Below are 22,885 nucleotides of genomic sequence, written 5' to 3'. Positions count from 1 at the left end.
TGAATGTTATAATTGAAAGGCTGGAATATAAGAATCTGTAAAATGAGGACATAAAACGTTTAAACTTTTTTTAGTACACAAAGTATTTGCAGTTCACCTTTAATAAATATTATCTATAAAATTAATTCTCTTTCCAGCTAAGTTCAAGCAAACAATCAAATTGAAATAATACTGTGGAACTTTGCTAAAATGCCACTTTGTGAGCAGGGCAGGATCGTTGCTACGGAATACAACAGTTTATTTTTGTGCTTTCTTTATAGCTGCCTGGGGCTGATTTTGAAATGAAGTTGCCAAAAGAGTGCATACTTCCAGAGTCCTCCAAACATAACTCATCTCTACAAGAGAGGTCCAAGGAGTGTAGCAATTGACAGCACAACAACATGTCCACTGCCTAGTGAGAAGCACATAGATTCAACACGCCCCCTCTCTTTTTTTCCTTATTTCATTTACCCATCCAGTGGGATCTTATGAAACAAAACAGAACCTAAAAGAAACAAAATAAACATATGAGAAATCATACTTATAACAGTCAAACAAAATTAACAAAATGAATCAACATAAATATTTTTTAAAGAATCAAATAAATATGGAATGCATTTAACAAAACACATGACATGACCATAAGGGGGGGAAATGTGCTTGACGCTTAAGAAAAAATATATTTCAGCATGACTTGCATGCATGGATTTCTCTTCTTTTTCCCTTTAAAAGGCATTTACTATTTAGTGTATGGTTATATATGCATTGTGTGAACAAATAAAATATTCAAAATAGAAAGCAATGTAATATGAGCAGCACAAAAATGAACCTTGGTTGCGGACATGGATACCACGATTCAGAACCACATACAACTGTGTCTGGCTCAAATGTTCAGATCAAGGCACTACCACAATAACCAAGGCTTTGTTTCAGGGGGAACTCAGTTCTGGCACCTCTCAGGTGGGCGCCATTGCCATCATAAGAGAACCAGGGAAGCAGTCATGGTGAGATCCAGCACCTCTTTTTCTAGAAAAATAGCACTGACAACAACATAGCAGAAGACCAGTGCAAGCCCCTTCCCAATCACACTGCTGCATAACTTGGGCCTTCCACATTAGCATCCAATCTTGAGGAGATCTGGTTTGTGTGATTTCCACCCCACAACCCCAAATTGGGGGAAGATCACATGGATCAGAGAGCCACCCAGAAAAGAAGACAGGCCACAATAAAATAAAATAAAAATGGATGAGTGCTCATCCTGTGAAACATTCTCCAATGTGCTTGAATCGTAAAGGAGACTTTTGGAACTTCTAACTGCTCCAAAGTTTATCAATACAGGCTGTAGGGCTTTGAAGGGTGTAAACAGCAATTACTTCATTTGCATTCCACTTGATTGCTAATTTAACACCTGAGGCAACAGTACTATTTGCTGCTTCACTGTAGGTAATGACACATGTGCAAAAACAAACTAGCTTATTAGGAGCTATTTCATGTTTCCAAGAAGGTTTGCCTAAATTCCTTTTTGCTGAAACAATCACTACAACGTGGAATGAAAAGCCAACAAAAATAGAGAGAGTAAAAGGGATTTGGCTAAACCACACACAAAATTATAATCTCAGAGCAAGTGTAATCAATTTAGAACTGCCAGGATTCTGTAACGGGGCGTTCTCGTAAGCTGTTTTGAAGGAAAGGCTTTAGGACATTAAGAAGATTAATTTCATAAGGTAATATTTGCTGTAATGACAACTACTTCTGAGGAATACCACATTCACTGATGTGATTAACACTTCACTGTGATTTATTTTTAAGTGGCCCTCTTACCTCCCCAGTAAGCTACTCACATCTTGCCAGGGACAACACACAGACATGCTGCAACTTCCAGCACACCATGGCTCATTCCAATATCTAATAGAGGAGGTGTGCACACAGCATTTTGAAATAGAGTTGAAGTAGTGGGGCAATCACGAACTGTGATTTTTTTTAGCAGAAGGATTTGTACTTCAGGATCACAGCTAAGCACCACTTGGAAAATCCAAGACACTGCTTAAAGCAGGACACAAGAAAGCACAAACGGTGTGTGCTTGGGAGCACTACTGACACCAACCACCATACTGATCTTATATTTGTCCCAGCAAAGTGGCTGTTATACACAAGCAGGGTGAAGCTGAGAGCTCTCATCTTTCCCAGGGTGTCAATTTTACTTTCTAGCACTGCATGATTACCAGTTTAGAAGATTTTGGGGATGTTGCGGCCGTAATTCTTATTGTTTATTAAATTTGTACACCGCCCTTCATTCAAAGATCACATGGTGGTTCACAACTTAAAAATACCAAACGAGAACACAAAATACATAATAAAACAAAAGCAAATCAGTAACCCTCCTCCTACAAACACATTTAAAAGGCCAAAGAATGTTTAATCAGCCAAGGCCTGGTCATAGAGAAACGTTATCCCCTGGCTCCTCAAGATATTTAATGATGGCGCCAGGCGAGCCTCCCTAGGGAAAGCATTCCACAAGCAGGGGGCCACTACAGAAAAGGCCTGTTCTCATTTTGCTGCCCTCCAGACCTTTTGTTGAGGGGCTACATTAAGAAGAGCCTGAATCGCAGGGCCTGGGTTGGTTCATATCAGGAGAGGTGGTCTTTGAGGTATTATGGCTGTGACTTTTTAGCTTTATAGGTCAAAACCAGCACTTAAAATTGGGCCTGGAGATAAAACTGGCAGCAAGTCCAGTTGGGATAGGATTGGTTCAAACCATATGCTCAAACCATCTTGCCCCAGTGAGCAACCTGGCCGCCAAATTCCGCTCCAGATGATGTTTCCAAATTGTCTTCAGAGATAGCCCCATGCATTGAAGTAACCTTGCTTATGTTGATTTCAAAAAAGCATCTCTCTCTCTCTCTCTCTCTCTCTCTCTCTCTCTCTCTCTCTCTCTCACACACACACACACACACACACACACACACACTACATTTTGATTAGCAAACTGGTTAAATGCAGGTTATATGAGAATGCAGCCATGTGGATTCACAGGTGATTATAAAGAGTTCTCATCAATAGTTCCTCATCAAACTGGAGGGAGGGTTGCTGCAGGGCTCTGAACTTGGCCTGGTACCTCATGTTTTCCCCATCATGTGAGGGGCAGGCGAAGAATGAGTGTGTCCTTAATTGGAATGGGTTCGGAGGAGAGCGACCAAAATGGTCGGCGGTATAAAAACAAGTGCTAATAGGAAAGGTGATGGGACTAAATATGTTTAGCCTCTTCAAATATCTAAAGAGCTGTCACACAGAAGAGAGTAACGATTTGTTCTTTGCTACTCCAGAGGGTAAAGTTAGTGCCATGCCTGCTCCTGATGGCTCTACAAGACGAGATGTACAAAGGGGAGAAGCACAGAATGGTGAGAATTGTCAAATGGGAAGTGAGGCCTCAAGTAAATAAAGACAGGAATAAGATGAGATCTGAGAGAAGCTGAAGAACACAACCAGAGGAAGAAATGGAAGAAATCAAAGTGAACAGAAAGAAAGTGAATTCTGACAGGCTGAAAGACCTGTGCCAGATGGACTTGTGCCAGACTTAAATAGAAACAGTTAGCTGACATTATTTGTTAATAAATCCACTATTGCCAAGGAAGCCACAGTGGTTTGAGTTGTGTCCTTCTGGAACGCTTTGTTTTGTGCATTGTACATTTGTTTTTATAATGGGTCATTGACTGGTTATGTGAATAGTTTGTTGCTGCTGTTGTTTACTTTTAAGAGATAAAGGATTATTTTCATAGACTTTGGAGTTATTGCCAATCCGCCCCTCCTCTTCTCAATTACAGAACCCTAAGGCTTTACACTAGGGCTACATCCACACTATTTAAAACACATGGCATTCAAAGTATAGCTTTCCCTAAAGAATTCTGGGAACTGTAGTTCTGCAAGGGTAAAACTTAAAAATCTCAGGATTTTTTAGAGGACGCAACATGCTTTAAATGTATGATGTGCATATCACATAGATCTAATGGACTTAAGTCATTACAGGAAGGGTAGATTTTGGTTTTACATTAGGAGAAGCAGAATGGTAAGATCAGTTTGACAATGGAAACAATTATCTAGAAAGGTGTGGGCTCTTGCTATCCAGAGGTCTTCAAGCTGAGCCTGGACAGCTCTGGATTTCATGCACTGAGTTGGGCTAAATGGCCTAAAATGATCACCACGAGTCTGTGATTCAAATTGGAGACGCAGAGTCTGAAAATTCTTCTGGCTTTAAAATCTGACTAAAATTGAACTCTGTTTCTGTCTCCCACTATATTTCCTCATATATCTCAAGCATATTGGTGTTATTTCATACCCTATGCAATCTCAGCTATTTTAAACAAGATGCAGACATAATCCGTAACAAGACTTGTATCTGTGACCCATTTAAATGAAGAATGATTTATTAGGAGAGTAATGAAGAATAGCGGAGTGTTAAAGGGAAGCAATATAAAAAAAAGAAGGCAGGATGCTGCTGAAATGTTACCTAAAAAGGAAATCTTATCAAATTTGTTCAGTTCTGATTCCAAGAAGAAAGTGAAATGAAATAATTTATCCTGTTCAGTTGCTACTTCGCAATGCTTGCTAATGTTGCTGCCTTGTTTTTATTTATTTATTTATTTTATCAGAAAGCCAGGGAATTTTCCCGCCTGGATTTCTGGAAACTGTTTCCTATGCAAAAAGAATAATGCCGTGTATCATCATCATAATGCCAAGCAGTAGATAAAATATTCAGAAAAAGCCTCTTAATCTGAAATTTCATGTGAAATTATAGCTACAGCTAATACATAAATGTCTCAGAATTCTATGAAGTCTGCCTTTTAAGCTTCCTTTAGCTATCTCTCTCTGTGTGAGAGAGAGGGGGGTGGGGAGCTCAAATCTCTCTCTCAGATGACTGCCTTTTAGGAAGGGTAACCTCTCTACATTTGCAAAAAAGGTTACCGTATTTTTTGCTCTATAAGACTCACTTTTCCCCTCCTAAAAAGTAAGGGGAAATGTGTGTGCGTCTTATGGAATGAATGTAGGCTGTGCAGCTATCCCAGAAGCCAGAACATCAAGAGGGATTGCTGCTTTCACTGCGTAGCGATCCCTCTTGCTGTTCTGGCTTCTGAGATTCAGAACATTCTTTTTCTTGTTTTCCTCCTCCAAAAACTAGGTGCATCTTGTGGTCTGGTGCGTCTTATAGAGCGAAAAATACGGTATTTTAAACTTGTGATAGTGTTTCTCAAATTGTGGGACACGTTGTTTTCTTAATCGTACCCACAACCTGTATGGTTTTTGTAATCACAGCTACCAGCAGCTGTGTTGAACACTGAAGACAACTGCTATATTCTTGCCATTTTATTTTTTTAACTGGTTGGTGGGGTGAAGTGGAAAGGGCCAGATTTTGGCTGGAAGGGGAGAAAGAGGGGAGAACCCTGAGTATGAGAGCAACACACACATCCACATAGCTATGTGTGATGGATTATGCCTCCATGTATCGACAATATAATAGAGATGAGGACAGAAAGGTGAATAACATTGGAAGCGAGACCTGTTCAAATTGTTAAAGAAACATCATTGTATGGTGTATGCTATATGAGAGGCATGATTAGCAGATCAAATACTTCTGCTTATCTTCTATGATGTGGGCTCTCCACATAAGTTACTATTCCCCACTTCCCATACAGAATGTTCAGCTGTGAGCACGACAATCAGTAATATGCTTGAGAGCTTCTGGTTTATAGGTAAAATTTGTAGAATACTGGCAGTCCACTCCACTTTCTCTAATGACAAAGGAAACCACAGATTTAGTTATGAATCCTTTTACCTGCAATATAACCACCCACCGGTACATTTGTACAGGATCTCACCACATTGATTGAATTTCCCAGTTTTGACTACACATGTAAGAAACAAAATAAATCTTGCCCTAAGATAAATGCAGCACCCAACAAGAAACATTTAACCCATCTGCATGCGATTCTGGCTGGTTTTCTTACATGGTAGCTGAAACAAATGCTCAGGCCCAAATAACAGGTAGTAATCTAGTGTGGAGCCCTTACTGTGTAACTTTAGACAATTTCTAATGATTACACTCCATTCGCACATTAATTAATCAATGCACAGGAAGGTTAAGTGAATCATCAAACAAGGTCACATATCCTGTCAATGGGTGAAATGAGCAGAACACAAGAGCCTTGAGTCCCATTATTAGTCTTTCTTGAACTGCCCCAGACACATAACCATTGTAGACCTATAGATACAACCTACCAAAACACCACAATATCAGACTAATGCATCATTACTGTTAACATTTTTGTCCACAGTCCTCAACACAGAAATAAGTATGTATGAGACACATGTGGTGGTGGTGGTATTTTTTAAAATGCAGTTTCTTGTACAACTAATAAAAGTCACATTCCTTATTAACTGCCAAGCCATATATTCTCAACATCTACAGAAACAAGGTTTATAATTTAAGGAGACAAATTGGAATAATTAATGTGATTGCTATTGATAGTGTTCATTGATATGTTTAATAGCTTAAATAATCTATCTACAAGTTCATAAAATAAAAGTGTATCTGTGTGTGAGAGAGAAATGGAATTGTACACGCTTTAATTTTTGGAAAAGTGTTAACACTGATCTCGGTATAAAATGAATTAGTGGGGTGGGACGTTAAGATATGACCCACAGACTCAGCATTTCTGACAGCAAAAATATGGGCAGGGTTAATAGCCTCATGCCCTGCCGGCAATGATTGCTGATTTCCTTAAACTCTTTTGCAGAGGCCTTGCCTGTAATGGGCTATTTTAGGCTACTTGACGGTGTTCTCTCCCACTGAAACCTTGAACAGCATATACATCTTACTGGCACGAGACAGAAAGAGAAATATAAATTGTATTCAGCATTTTAATCTAGGATTTACGATGCATTTCTCAAACGCAGGGTCATTACTCTCACATTGCCCTGTGCAATGTCTAATAAGCACTTCCTTCTACGATTCTGCTTGTGTTGAAGACATAGTTCCTTGCTTTTTTATTGATTAGTGAGAATGAAGGGCATTAAAAAGACTACAGCTTTCAAATAAACTTCCTTTCAAAACGATACGCTGGCAGGTTTTGTGCTATGAATTTACATCTTGCTCACATTGCAAATAATTGCAATGGGCTGCATCATAAAACCATCCTGTACCAATACTGGAAAAGATGGGGAGTACAGATCTATATGAGATCTGGTTACAGTGGCAGCTCTTGCTAAGAATAGCAAGACTGAATTAAATTCAATTAAAATTATATTGTATTGAAGTTGTCGGAAAACTTTACAGTGTGTTTAAAAAAATGGTATTTTTGCTATTACTGGTGTCCCTAGAAGTTTATTCTCATTGTGTGTAAACCCCTGCACCTACTACATCGATTCTACAAGAACCTGTTTTGTAGGACAACATTCCTGTCGAGATACAACAGGAACCCACCCTCTGCACTTTCTGGAAACATTTGGAGATGTTTTTGTTCCAACAGACTTTCCCAGCTGGATGGAAAGGTCTCGGCTCTGCCTGAGTGCCTACTTTGCACTGTTTTTAAATTCATGAACTGTTATTTTCTGTGCTGTTTTTAACACTTTTTAAAGCTGTTTTAATGGTATTTTGTACATTGAAATTGTGTTTGGAAGGTGATAGTTAAAGAAATAAATATGAACCTGCACCATGCATTTTGTAAAGAAATGGACACAGTGTCATTTTAGACAATTTCCATGGAAACGTACAGGGGAATGAATTCAGCTAAAGCCACCACTGATGTGAAAAGAGATGGAAAATGAACAGGATATAATGCTACTACTAGTGTGGATGTTGTCTCCATCAGACGCTTAGATACTACACAGAACTAGCCATGGTTTCAATGGGATTCAGCATGCTTAACTCTGCTGGATCTGGGGCTATATATGCTTAAGGAATTGAAAAACAAAAGAAACCCTTGGTATATTTCCAAGTTTAACTAGCTCCAAGTTAAACTTAAGAAGACTTTTGTGGAAATTCAGCCCATGTGTTCGAGAAGAATGGAATGGTAATTAAACATTACCAAATTAATTAACATCAAGTTAATTTGAGAGTTGAGCTACGTTGGACAGTAGGCTATGGGTGACTTACTACATGGTCTACCAGGAATACCACTAGAAAGCTAAATATTAGAGACTAGGGCCCTGTGGAACTTGACATCTTTCCACAAGGTCTGCAAGATGGAGCTGTTCCGCCAGGCCTTTGGCCAAGGCATAGTCTGACCCCCTCTCTCCTTCTATAATCTTCATAGAACTCTAACCCAACGGTTGCCATTAATTTGATTCTGAATTGATTTTAGAATGTATTTTAATTAACTGACTGCGATTTTATGTACACTGTGCTATTTTTACCTGTTGTTAGCTGCTCTGAGCCCGGCTTTGGCCAGGGAGGGCAGGATACAAATATATTATTATTATTATTATTATTATTATTATTATTATTATTAAACCAGGGCAATCTTATTTAGTGACATTTGCATTTCTGCCACCAGCACAAATAGATTTCAGCTCAGAACTCCTCATATAACTAAGTTTGCTGGCTTTTTTATAAAAACAATAACAAACCAGTCCAGTCTGCCAGTAGTCTGCCATTAGAAACATAGAAAGCTGACTTATAATACCAGGAAACACTATTTGAATTGTCTTTTATGCATGATGGAAGCTGCTTTCTGAGTGTATGGCCCTAAAAGGCAGTCTAAAAATATGTTAAATAAGTATTTGCCCATCCAGCCCAGCATTGTTTACTCTATGAGGCAAAGGTCCTCCAGGGTCTCATGCCAATGTCTTTCCCATCATTTGGAACCCACAAACTTCCTAACTGGAGACATTAGAGATTAAAGTTGAGGTTTTTGAATGCAAAGTATATATACTCTGCCACCCCTCATCTATGACCCTTTCCCTCTTTTTAATCGCATTAAAAGGATTCCAAGAAAATTTCCATACCCAGAAAGGAAAGGAGCAGAGGTGCTTTCCCCCACAGCTTTCACATACTGAAATGGTATCATGAGTCAGTCCTCATGCAGGAACATAGGAAGCCTCCTTATACTGAGTCAGACCAGTGGTCCATCAGTAATGTCTATGCTGACTGACAGTGGCTCTACGGTGGCTGTAGATGCTGAGACCTTATGACCATAGAATCTGGGACCTTTGGCATGCACATCAGATTATCTACTACTGAACTATAGCCCTGACGTAAGGGGCTTATAAGCTATGTGCTTATTGTACATCTATGCATTTTGATTATGTATTAGGATTTATCATATTGTAAGCTGTGCATAGTAAGTGACCTATAATTAGAATGGAAATATAAATACATGTTGATGTCACCAGTCAATCTGCAAAGTACTGAAGCAGTTTTGTGAATGGTTCAATGGGTCTTTGGAATGAGACTCAAAGAGTCCTAAGAAATCTTCAAACTTTAGGGCAAACGAAGGTATGACTAGAGAATATTTCTTCAGAGGTTTAAAGGGAGAAGGCAACATACACATCCCTGGAGCTTTGTTATTTAATTTTAAGTGCTGTGGGAAATCTGTGCCAGTGCTTTGGCACATATCAGAGAGTCCATAAAACTCTGGGCTGGAGTCACCAGATATAACAATATGTTCTACTGAACTTCTTCATTTCACAAATTGGAGACAGGTAGTATTCCTCCTTCTCCTCCAATTGCTATGTCTCTTAGGATGGATGGATGTGAAACTAAAATGACCAATGAAATATATGGGACCACACAACACAATAATGGTAAGAATGTTTTGTGCTAAGACTACTACTATGATGGAATCATTTCATAGTATATCCATTTTTAATAAGAAAAATGGATTTTAGTCTTTATCTTCTGGTCCATGAGCTATGAGTCTATACAACTAATGGTCTCACCTTCATTATCGCAGTCTTGCAATGACAGCCACATGTGGTCTACCAGACCAACTTGTTTAAATTCAACTGCAACGAGATGCACTGGCATTAATGCAACAGAAAAGGGTGTTGATCAAGCTCAACATAACTTAAGGTCATTTAACACAGTCCATTGCTTACACCAGCACCACTCACTCCAGTTTAACAGTCTGCACCTAAACTATTTATTCATAAGAACCTCCCTCCAGAGGGTGGTTATTTACTACAAAGAAACTGAAGGAGATCTCTGCATATTCTTCCATGTCATGAACAGCCACCTCTCTGGCAAGAAAGAGGTGGGAAATATACATAAAGCTAGACAAGATGCAATTAACCTACATGCTTTTTGTTATGTAAAAAAGCAACTGAGGGTAAGACTGAGCAAGCTCAGGGTCATTTGAGATGAGGCAAAGAGTTTTAGCAGGTGGCTTTTGTAGAGGCTGTGGCAGGGAAATAAATAGCTATATTTCCCTTCCCCACTCAATTTCCAAAGCTGCCAAGGCTTCCCCTTGGCCGATATTTACATAACAAGAAACTTGCAGTTTAATTGCATTGATGCAGTTAATGTCACATCTAGTTTAGACCTGATAGAAGGGCAGGAAAAGACAGGGCTGAGATTACTAAATTTTAGCAGATAGTTGTAATTCTGAATTAACTGACTGATTTTTTTTTAAAAAATGTAAGTGTTTGTATGTGCATGCCATAAAAATGCAAATAACATGTCTGGTTTTTTCCCCCAGCCACCCTGATTGCCTTGTTGCTAATTGTGGCCTGGATCCAAAAAGCCATTTCTGGTGCACAAAAGGGCTGAGGGCATACCCACAATGACTTTTTAGTCCCACACCAAATCAGAAGCCACTTTTTAAACTGCTCTCTGCTTTAAAAGAGAGCTGCTCTTTGAGAAGCACAAATTCAAAGATCCCTCTGGCAGAGAGAAATGATCATGCAGTTCTCTGGATCCAGGTGTATGTTTGCACACATCAATTTCAGTCCTGTTTCAGTCCTGTTTAGGTGGGAAGTGAGTTTGTCTGTTTCATTCTAAATGAATGTTTTAGAATTTCTATTTAGATCCAGCATTTGTCAGCTTCTACTCCAGAGGACTCAGAAGTAGGTCAGTAAGTCAGGGCAAAAATTCATGGCTGGAACATCCCTCTTGTCTTAACTGCTTTCTGCAAGTGGGGTGTGTGTACAGCTGGGTAAATGGAATAACTTCCAGCTACTCATCGAGAGGAAGATAGTAGAGGAAACCAGTACCAATTCCTTCTGAAATTAAAGGCAGTGTGCTAAATTTAAACTAGTTTGTGCAGAAGTAGTAAAAGACTGTGTAGTTTTTTCTTTTGTTATGGAGGGAGGAGTAGGAACTGACTGGGTGGGTATGCATGGACAGGAAAAGTACTCTGTGAGCACGTATTCTTATCTATAAACAGCTGAGGAGACTGGGTGGGATGCATAATTGTGACTAAACTTGGAATCAGATCAGGGGAAACCAAGACTTTGCTCAGAACAGATTGAAACCTGCCCTACTTTATACAACAGCTTTGAGTCCAGTGATTCCATTTCTCTTAACCTTAAATGACATGGCATCTTTCATGGCATTCAGGCAGCAAGTAAGGGCATGTTTTTGTACATGTGGGCACAGTCTGTATATCTGCATTATTAGGGTCAATGTAACATGTGAGCTGATAGCCCATAGGTGTCAGCCACAGTTGGGGAACAGTTCACATGCAGAAGGTTCCAGATTCAGTTCCTGGCATCTCCAGGTAGGCTGGGAAAACTTGTAACCCAGGTATGATGATGTCAGTTGAGTGCAAACATTACTTGGGATATGGCAGCTTCTTATTGGCCAAATCTCAATTTCAATTTAGTGCAACAAAATGTGTTTCTGTGTAAACTCTGTATTAATCATGTCACTATCACAGAGCTGAAGTGTGTACCGTCCTACATAAACAAAGAATGAAACTAGAGACAGGCTGGCCACATAATATTTTGCAATGGGAACTTCAGCAGCAACTGTTAACTCCCGATGCAAACTAGTGATTAGTTAATGCGCACTGTGGGGAGAGATGGGGAGAAATTCAATTCAGTTCACATCTGAAGGTGAATCGACCTAATTTAAACTTTTTGAAACAACATGTAAACCAAAATACAAAATTCACTCAAAACCACACTTCTCTGAATTTTATAGTGCAGTTCTCTAATAAGTAATGCGTACAAAAATGCATAAACTGAGGTAAAGTGTCCATAAAAATATAAATAATGAAGAAAATAGCATTCAAAATGCATTATATTAACGGAATTTGTATTTCAAATGTGTGTATATTAGACAAAATTGCATGCAAATACATGCATGTTAGGAGAAATTCACACAAACGTGCTGATGAATTTTTATGAGGATTTTAAAAACAAAAGTTGCAAACTGTTATAGAAATGTGGAGAACTGAACTTAAAACTGGAAAAATGAGAAACTGAAATGGATAGATTCACCTATTCCTCACCACGAGCAATGCATTTATATAGCACCGATCAAGCATTACCTTCTCCATCCAACCCTCTGCATTTTAATAGCCATTCAGGTTGACAAGACTTTTGTATAGCATTATTTGGAGACTGACAAGGCAAGGAGTGGAATCCCAGCCCATTGCAATGCATTTCTGTGGCCATCTGGAAACTCTGTTGATTTTTATGCAAATGAGGATGGCTGTGAAAGTTTGGGTCAGAGGAAGCAATTGAGGAGAATCCAAAATGCTGGATGGAATGGCCATTCAAAATTGGGCTGATTGACATGGCAGGCATTAAAGCCTACAAGAAATGTCTCAGGACTGACAACATATGCCAGGGCATTCCCATGGTCGTTTATGAAAAGCAGGCTTTATTATGAGACTAGTTACCTAAATTACCACCTTCTCCCTTACCAGTCTGTTTGCTGCCGAAGATCTACCCGAGAGGCCCTTTTCTGTATGCTGCTGTAGTGGAAGTATGGCTGGTGGGGAGTAAAGAGGGGCCTGTCAAGAAAACTGGTTTTTATGTTTAGGCCTTTTCTAAAAAGATGGCTCCTTTTGCTCAGCTTTCTGGGTAAATCAGCTCATGAGAATGTAGTTTTCTCTCTGTCACTAATAGCAGATGCACCTGTGTTATCTCACTATTCCAGGTTTTCAAGGCTATCTCACTGCCATGCTAATTAAAGTTAAATTATTTTTTCAGCTGTGCAGTCACACGTATACTCATAGACTCTAGGTTCTGGAAAGCTACAACCTATGCACTTTCTAATTGGCTACGAAGACAGTGGAATATTGTTAGGCAAAATCCTAGAAGTACTGTATATTCCTCTGCAGGGTGCAGGGTGGGATAGCCTAAATGTATTAGTTGGGCTCCTGGTGATTCATACAGGTCATAGTTCAGTTCCCCATCTCAACAGATTCCTACGGCCATTTGGTAACACACTTAATTGACATAGAAGGCAGCAATGCCTGTAGCTGATTCAACAGAGCTAAGCTGTCCTAATGCATTCTTATGGCCATTTGACAACTCAATTTTTATGCATATCAGGGTAGATGTTGGGTACAGCAGGGCAGGCCTTAAAAACCTCTGGATGAGCAAGCAACCATCTTTGATTTAATGCTTTCCAATGGCTATTCAGAAATACATTGTGTTCCCATGGCCATTCATTTAGTGTATCCCAAGAAACACAGGGAGAGATGGCAATAGAAATGGATTTTTCTATTAGTGGCTTTTTATGAACAACATTAAATCAGTATTACATACATGAAACCTGCTTGAACTGTAAGTATAATGTCACAGGGATTAATAAAATTGAACAGCATACAGTCCCTGACTGATGTAGTCTTATAAGCCACTACAAATTTGGATCTGCTATATTTAACAGCTATTGATTACTTGTGCCCTTGATATATGATAAAGCCAAATGCTAGCAGTCAATTCTAAAATACTTCTAATGCCAGTATTATGTAACATATTTAATCACCATAGATAGGTTCCTTTCCCTTTCCATTGCTTATGTTTTTACCTTGTCTAAATATCTGATACATCTTCAAATGCCTCCTATATTCTTCTCAGATTTGGAAGCCTGTCATGAAAAATTCACCCTATCTAGTGCCCTAGTTTCTAAAACAAATGTTAAATTAAGATAGACACAGACATGTCTATTCCTCTTTTGTTTTTGGACATCTCACATACTGTATATTTTCCTACTTCCATATAAACAATCCAAACTTATTTGTCTGTTTTTACTGGAAGGCATCTGAATTATTCAACTGGTTTACACCTGCAAAATAAATGTAATTTGCAAGCTCGTAGGATGAAGGCAATATCAACACAATTTATGTAGCCAAGGTATTGATCATCCTTAAAGTCAAACTCCAGGTTCTTTCTATTTCCCCCTCCTGTGCAACTTCTCAGTGAAGCCTGAAAGCAGGATCTGAGCAACTGACATTTGAAGGCTTACTGTCTCTGACAGTGAAAGGAGAACACAGCCTTATCCTCCTTCAATTTATAATCTCACGGAGTGAGACAATCTATGGGAATCTGCAAAGAGAAAGTGGAAGGTGGAAGAAGGGACAAGGATCCCCCTCTCTCCACTGGTTCCATTCCCAATCACCCCCCCCAAAAAAAAATAAGTGCTAATCAAAATTCAGTTACATGCATTCATTTAGTGACAATCATTCTAACAGGAACCAGTACATTAAAAAGAGGTGGACTAGAAAGATGCAACTGTACTAGTATTTAATAAGAGTCATGTATGGCAACTGATATCAGAGGTGGAAATATCCCATTCTCCCACTAAAGCAATGCTCCACTAATACGTCAAGTGAATGTGAGTCAGGGTTTAAGTTAGCAAGTCAGGGTTTAACTGGCCAAAGGGTCATCACTTTCAGATTTTTCAACTAGTACATTTGCAGCCCAAATGTACTATGGTGTGGTGAAACTTCCTTCAACTATCTTGCAATGGTGTGGTGAAACTTCCTTCAACTATCTTGCATTCCCAACTTTTGCACTCTTGTTTTCTAAACCTCTGGTCTCTCTCTTTCTAGTTCATCTCTCTTTATCTTTGTAACATTGTAGATGATTCCAAGCTAAGTGGCCCAGTGGTCTGACTTGGTGCAAAACAACTTTCTATGTTCCATCAGATCAAAACACCACACTGTTCACTTGAGAATAAGACTAATTCGCAGACAAATCCTAGTTTTCTCTTTTTTTTCTCTCAAGGGAAGGATGCAGCTAGTGCTAGGACATTAAAAAGTAGTGGCAGGCAGTTGGCAGAAGAAAAGAAGAACAAATCTTCCACCCTGTAGAAAAGGCCAGGTCAGTCTTAAGAATAAAATATTTAATGGGCCTAAATATTACATTTCCTAGCAGGTAAAGACACACTTCTTTCCCTAAAGGCAGAATCCCAAACTCTGATACTCAGCTTGCTGAGGTGACCACCACCAGTCAGTCTTCAAAATCAGCATCTTGAATGTAGTGGGTCCAAAGGCTTTAAGAGGTTGGGTACCCTGTGAACTGGAGGGGGGCTCACAAAATAAGCTGGTCCAGGTATGCAGTTGACAAACTATGCAAGATGACAATAAGTTTTCCAGGGTACTGGCAAGGGCTGATATTTGCTTCTGTAGAGTTCTTTGTTTCAACCCTGACTAAAGGCTATTTTGGGGGAAACCAAATCCACCACAACCAGTGCTTTCCACCCCTAGAAAAATGGGTGCCGGAACACACCATGAAGTTGTTACAGTAAGTGCTACACTTTTTAACAACAACAAAAAGAGGTGCAGGTACTGTGTAGCATTGAGTACCCCCTGAAAAAAAGCACTTACCACAACCTAAGCCTAGACTGAGTTCTTTTTACCATACCACTGGCATCAAGCTACAAAAACATCCAGGTGGTGCCACATACTTTTTAGTCAAAAGGACATAGATGCAAAGAGGATGTAGATCACTTTTGTGGAATAACTATGAGCTTAGAGGAAGCCCACTTATTCTCCAAGTCAGTACAGCCCAGATTGTGTTAAAGCAGAGAAATGTGAAGGAAGAGATTTGAGGTGCATGAATGTGGCTCACGAGCTCCAAAAACCACATGCATTTTGGCCACCACTGCACAGTTGCAGCCATGTTGACACAGTGGCCCCTGATGAGGTGTGCAAAGTATACCAGACGGATCACTATTAATCCATGGAACTTATGCTCCTTTCCTTCTTTTTTGTTTGTTACCTACATACCATGGTAACAAACAAAAGCAATACCCCCCCCCAAGTTTAAAAGGCCATAGATTGTTAAATTAGCCAAAGGCCTGGGGAAAGAGGAATGTTTTTGCCTGATGCCTAAATATATATAATGAAGGTGCCAGGCAAGGCTCCCCAGGGAAAGTATTCATCACCAGAGAGGCACTACACTTATTTTGGAAGCAGGCATATATTGGGTCAGGCCAGTGGCATAGCGTGGGGGGTGCAGGGGGGCCCGGCCGCACCGGGCGCAACATCTGGGGGTTAGGGTTAGGGGGCGCAAATCCACGGATTAGGGGGTGCAAATTACTTGCCTTGCCCCGGGTGCTGACAACCCACACTACGCCACTGGGTCAGTCTCAATAATCTGAATTTGAAGTAGAATCTTGCCCAAGTTGAAGTATGAAATATTCATTTCCAGAAGCTTGGACGACGACTGAAGACATGTCACAACATCGTGTTAGAGGAGCGTCACAAGTACACTCACCAAGTTCATGCTGCTGGGAAACAGAAAGACTCATTCTATGGACACACTGAGAATCAATTACAAAAGGAGTGACTGATTTTGTCATCCTTGCAGATGACAAAACTATGCATCTACAGGGCAGAGCTTGTTATTTCCAAATGTTTAAGAAACAGGACCTAGGAACAAAGAAAGAAACAAGCATGCAGGTAGTTGAGGAGTGGATATTTGTAGATCCCCTTCTCCATCAGAAAAGCTGCTGGACTTTCCAAGATCTTGATGAAGAGCCTCAGAGTTCAAGAGTGACGGAAGGGCAAACCATAGAATTGCTGCTACTGATCCTTATACCTGAAACATCAGAATCTGCAGTGTCCGTTCTGGACGGGGATGTGAGGACAGGCTTTGCTAAGAATGACTGTGGCTAGGTGGTCCCTCAGTCGGGGAAGGAAAGTATCAAGAGTCTCTGTATGAAACTTGTACTTGATCAGAAACTGATTGGCTCATTTAAAAATCTAAAACAACTCACGCTTCCCTGCTTTGTGAAGGACCTGGGAAAGGGCCCATACCCACCAGAAGGCCATAGTGGCAGTGACTTTTTCTAGCAGTTACAGAGCCTTGATGGGGGAGAGATGCATGCTGCTGCTGGTGAAAATATATGTGCATGGTCTGTTACTGGTAAAGGTTGGTCTGATGTGACCATACGCATTTTCATACGCAATTTCATCTGGTCAAGGCTAAACCAAGGATGAAGAATTCCCTCCATGGAAGCCTGGCTGGAGAGAAGGCAGGTGAACATTGTCCCTGTTTAGGGAAGTTTTTAATGTTTGGTGTATTTATCGTGTTTTTAATATTCTATTGGGAGCCACCCAGAGTGGCTGGGGAAACCCAGCCAGATGGGCGGGTTATAAATAAATAATAATAATAATAATTATTATTATTATTATTATTATTATTATTATCTCTCTTCCTCACTTGTTTTCTTTTTTATAGGCTTAAGAACAAAATACCAGGTCCTGCTGGAGCCTATCATCTGCAAAATAAGACAGGATGAGAAGAGGTCATGTCTCATCCAGTTCAGGACTGCTTTCCTGGCCTCAAATGACAGCATTTCCCAACGCTGCCTTTCTCCTCATGAAGGAAGAATGGCTAGATAAGGCTTCCTAAATGTCTGACAGGATACAGCGGGGGCGGGAGGTCTTTTGGGAAAGAAAAGAAAAGGTGACAATGTGCATATGAATTGGGGAGGGGGGCACAATAGTGGTGACCTTGACAGAGAAATATCGACCATGATTTGCCTTGTGACTAAAGGGATGGAATTGGAAACCAACCATTCTGAATCATTAATGAATTCCAATTCTCTACTTTGAACTTCACCTCTTTGTGGAATGAAGTGAAAGTCTCCCCCCCCCCCAATTTCTTCCTAAAAAATGCATGCTATTCCTAACCAAGCACCTTTTTGTTCAGCTTTGGGAAGCTGCTTTCTAAATGTAACTGTTTAGTACAACTGGTCTGTATTGGATATCATTTTTACATCTGCACAAACCAACAACGGCGAAATAAGGCTACTTGGATGGGAAAGTGGCTAGTCCCACCAGTAACATTCATCAAAGATACTCTGCAATGAACACTCTGCAGCCCCGTTAAGCCAAAGTATTTGAGTCATTTGAGCTTAGCAAGTTGCCTAAGTTGCCTGATATTTTAAGTTACTGGCAGAAGTGCTAATATTACAAGAGGCAGCTGTAAGAGCTTGAGCCTGAGCTTCTGGATAGGAAAGAACTCCTCCTGGATGTTCTTGTCTAAGAGGCAATCTGTAGCTGCCTATAGAACAAGTGAGAGCTGGACCATAAAGAAGGCTGATCGCCGAAGAATCGATGCTTTTGAATTATGGTGCTGGAGGAGACTCTTGAGAGTCCCATGGACTGCAAGAAGAACAAACCTATCCATTCTTAAGGAAATCAGCCCTGAGTGCTCACTGGAAGGACAGATCCTGAAGCTGAGGCTCCAATACTTTGGCCACCTCATGAGAAGAGAAGACTCCCTGGAAAAGACCCTGATGTTTGGAAAGATGGAGGGCACAAGGAGAAGGGGACGGCAGAGGCCAAGATGGTTGGATAGTGTTCTCGAAGCTACCAGAATGAGTTTGACCAAACTGTGGGAGGCAGTGGAAGACAGAAGTGCCTGGTGTGCTCTGCTCCATGGGGTCATGAAGAGTCGGACGCGACTAAACGACTAAGCAACAACAACAAATAGAGCAAAGTGGTCCATTGTGATGATGGCAACACCTAGTGATGTTTTTACTGTTTTTTGTTGGGAGCCACTCAGAGTAACTGGGGCAACCCAGTCAGATGGGTGGCATATAAATAAAATAAGAACAACAACAACAATTAGTGGCTGGGGCCTTCATTTGGAGCAGGGGTGGCCCACAAGATGCTTCTTGGACTCCCAACTCCCTTCAACTCCAGCTAACATAGTCAGATGATGGCAGCTGTAGTCCAGCAACATCTGGCAGACCACAAATCCTCCATCCTTGTTGTAAAATATAATAACACTTTATACAATGTTATAGGTTTGCTTTGGAACTTAAGACAGGGTTTGTCACAGAAATGGACTGGGGAAAATCTTTGAAATAAATATTCTCACTGATTAATTAATGCAACAACAAACTTCCAACAGCCAGAAACTGTCCATTAAAAAAACGTATTTGAGAGGAACAGGGACATTTCATTTAACTCTGGCCCCAAGGACAATGTAATGCTATTGACAGCAGTGAAAATTAGTACACGGTGTCAAATTCATGCCTTCCTACAGTAACACGATTCTATTAGCTTACACAGCGATATCACCACTTCCACTCTTAATGTGTCAGGTCCTTGCAGCAATTAGGAGGTGAATGGTGCTTCCAACTCTATCAGGCTAGGTAGCTAGAAATGAATACCTATGATTTCAATCTATACAGCAGAAAACAGCGAGAAAGGTTAAAAAAACAACACCCACCATTTTTAGTTTGGTTGAAGTACAAAAACGACAGCTATGCTTTTTCTATGTTGGAGGGAATGTAAATTACTCAAGAACATAAACAGGCTTTCAAGGATAAGGAGAGACAGTTGTGATAGTACCACTAGGAAAAGAAAAAGTGGCATAGGTGCCACTGGTGTGTGTGTGTGTGTGTGTATGAGTGTATCAGTGTAGAGGTGCTGCACTTGTGTGTGTGTGTGCTATGCAAAAATCATGATACAGTTGTACCTCGGAAGTTGAACACCTTACAAGTCAAATGTTTTGGCACCTGAACGCTGCAAACCTGGAAGTGAGTGTTCCAGTTTGCGAACGTTCTTTGGAATCCAAATGTCTGATGTGGGTTCCATAGGTTCCGACTGGCTGAAGGAACTTTCTGCAGCCAATCAGAAGCTGCGCCTTGGTTTCCGAACGTTTTGGAAGTCGAACGGACTTCTGGAATGGATTCCATTCAACTTCCGAGGTATGACCATATTGGAAAAACAGGGAAGCCAGACGGTGCTTCTGTGTCTCCCTGAATTGAGTGAGCAAGCGCTCTTTCCTCCCTCGTGTGCAAGCCACTGACAGAAAGCATTGTTTCGTGAGGCTAGCTGATGCTGAAGCTTAAGGAAACCCACCCTTCCAGCTCACATGGGCCAGAACAGCATGAGGGCATGCCCAGCTGGGGGGCAAGGAGGCTTCTGCGACTCAGCTGAGAAGTTCAAGGAAGCCCCACCCCCACCCCTCCGGCATGAGTCAGAGTGGCATGGGGGTCAGCTGTAGGGCTGGGCCATGTATCTCAGCTGCTTCTCCCTCCCCACCTTATTTCTTTCTTCCTCCTTATTGCAGACATTGTAATATATCATTATATCATGATATTTAGCTGGTGATATATCACATTGTTGAAAACCAGGTATCGCCCAGCCCTAGCAGTGCCAAAATATTTGAAAGACTCTACTAAAGCACCAGTTGATATAGTTTCAAATGTCTTTATTAGTAGTAAAATATTCATAATTATGATTAATAGGGTGTGTGCGGGAGGAGAGCTTGTAAAAACTGCTGGGAAATGCAATTCATCTCTGCATACTCTCCGCCCTACTTATTGGTAAAAACATACACAGGATAGGCTTATAGGCTTAAGAACAAAATGCCAGGTCCTGCTGGAGCCTACCATCTGCAAAATAAGCCTATAATTGACTTTTTATTTCTATTCTTTGTATATTGTATTGTTGTTTTATTGCTATGGCTGACGCAAATAAAGATTCAGTCATTCATTCATCCATTCATCAAGGTGTTCAAAACTAAAGGAACAGGCACTATAATGGTGCTTGGCTGGAAAGGGGAGAATACAAAAAAAAGTAGTACAGTAATTCCATCTAGAAATGGAGTGTATCCAAGTTCCAAGGGACTTGGAAAAGAGTTAAGACCCTCGGACAGAAGATTACCAGGTTGATGGACTATATGGAATTGGCGGAAATGACTGGCAGAATCCGAGACCAGGGAGAAGAGACGGTGGAAGAAGATTGGAAAAAGTTCAAAGACTATTTATAGAAATATTGTAAAATTAATGAGTGTTAGAAAAATGTTGGAATGAAGTTATATGGCTTTAGTAGAAATGTTATAAGGAATTAAGCACGAATAAGTATTATAGTATTAATGGAAAATAAGGTTTAAAAATGTTAAGATAATTATATGATAGAAAATAGAGAAAGATGGAAAGGAATTGCTGAAGTAATTAATAGAAGTGGAATACAAAAAGGGAGGTGAGAGGAGGTCGTTGAAACAAGGGAATGAAAGATAGGGTACTGAAATGGTAGGATGTGTGTTTTAAATTGTTTTTGCTCTGTTTAGTTTAGTTTATTGTGTTAATGTTGTGTTGTGTATTGTTTATATATTGTATTGTATTGTTTTCTCCTTTTATTTTTTCTTTCCTTTTTTCTTTTTTGTAAGGTTTAAAAGTAATAAATATTATTTTAAAAAAATAGAAATGGAGTGTATCCAATTTTATAAACTGCCATTGAAATGTGTCAGGCTACAATTGAACAATTTATCCTTGCTGCAATATACCATATTTATCCGTGTATAAGATGGGATTTTTAACAACAATATTGTTAAAAATTGGGGATCAACTTATACACGGATAGTGCAGAGGGGGGACATGCGATTGGTGGCAGCCGTGAGCAGGAGAGTGTAATCAGCGATTGGGTGGGTGATTATTGGCTGCGGCAAGGCCTTGGCAGCAAGTGGGTGGGCGATTGGCATCAGCGGTCAGGCGGGTGAGAGATTGTCGGCAAGCCCCCCCCCCCCATAAAAGCCCAACAACTCTGGGCAATCCTCCCCCAAAATAACTCAACAACTCTGGGCAATCTCCCCCCATTTCCTAAATTTGGAGTCCCAAAAAATAGGGGTTGTCTTATACACAGGAGCATATTATACACGGAAAAATATGGTAGGTGCTGTATTGAAGTCAAAGTAAAACAAAGGATATTGCTTCAGCTCCCATTTGGCCAGAGCATCTTTAATGCTCATTCAATGTTCTTTTGGCTCCTTTTTTGGTAAGCTGCCTGGCTCCCTTTCCCTCATGAGGCTCCTTTGAAGCACTAGTTGCTTGCAGAGATATATGTTAGCTGACTCTTAATGCAGGATTTGGAATTTATAGGCTAGATAAAGGGAATTGCTAATGCATTCACTGGCACAACATCACCCCAAGAGGATATAGTCTCTAGATCAGAGTCCCGAAGGAACCCTAGCTACTGTGCATGCATGCTACAGTCTGGCACACACTGCTTTCTTTGTTTCCTTCTTTCTAGGATGAAACTCTGCTGTTCCTGAGATCAGGTAAGATATATCACAGCAATAGGACATCAGCCACCACCCCTAACTGTGTCACAGAATCAGACAGAACACAACAGCATAGTGCTAAGGTAACTTTTTTTGCGTTGCAAAATGAAGTGCCCAAATATCTGTCCAGCTCTTTCAGAGACTTCCCTGGTTCAAGTGAAAGGCCAAGAGTAAAGGGGTTTCAATGGGTACAGTTCTAATGTCCACAATAGCAAGAGTTCTAATGTCCACATGGAGATACTCAGTGCTTTTTTCTGGGGTACGCAGGGGTATGCATACCATTAAACATTTTGTGAATCTAAGTTTGGCCACATTGAGGGGCAGTATTTCAATATGAGTGGGAAAATGAGTAGCCCTAAACATTTTTTTAAAGAAAAAAAGCACTGGAGATACTGCATGCAAAATCTTCCCCATGCACTCTCATGTCAACAGA

The 22,885-nt window shown here is 40.3% G+C and overlaps 1 protein-coding gene across 8 annotated transcripts in view; it reads right to left on the bottom strand.

Moving 5' to 3' along the window:
* Positions 1-22,885, bottom strand: part of NTRK2 (neurotrophic receptor tyrosine kinase 2) — a 187,273-nt gene that overhangs the window by 87,200 nt on the left and 77,188 nt on the right. For 6 of the 8 annotated variants that reach the window (XM_081930494.1, XM_081930496.1, XM_081930498.1 and 3 more), the window contains one exon: positions 9,910-9,975. The exons of the other annotated variants lie outside the window; for them this stretch is intronic. In XM_081930494.1, the coding sequence (XP_081786620.1) occupies positions 9,910-9,975 (66 nt within the window). The remainder of the gene's footprint in view (positions 1-9,909; positions 9,976-22,885) is intronic. 8 annotated transcript variants of the gene reach the window in all.

Source organism: Podarcis melisellensis (genome assembly GCF_964234715.1).
Source record: "Podarcis melisellensis genome assembly, chromosome: 11".
In the NCBI taxonomy this organism is placed as follows: Eukaryota; Metazoa; Chordata; class Lepidosauria; order Squamata; family Lacertidae; genus Podarcis; species Podarcis melisellensis.
Note: the sequence above shows the minus strand (reverse complement) of the source record. Positions and strands in the feature narration are given on the sequence as shown.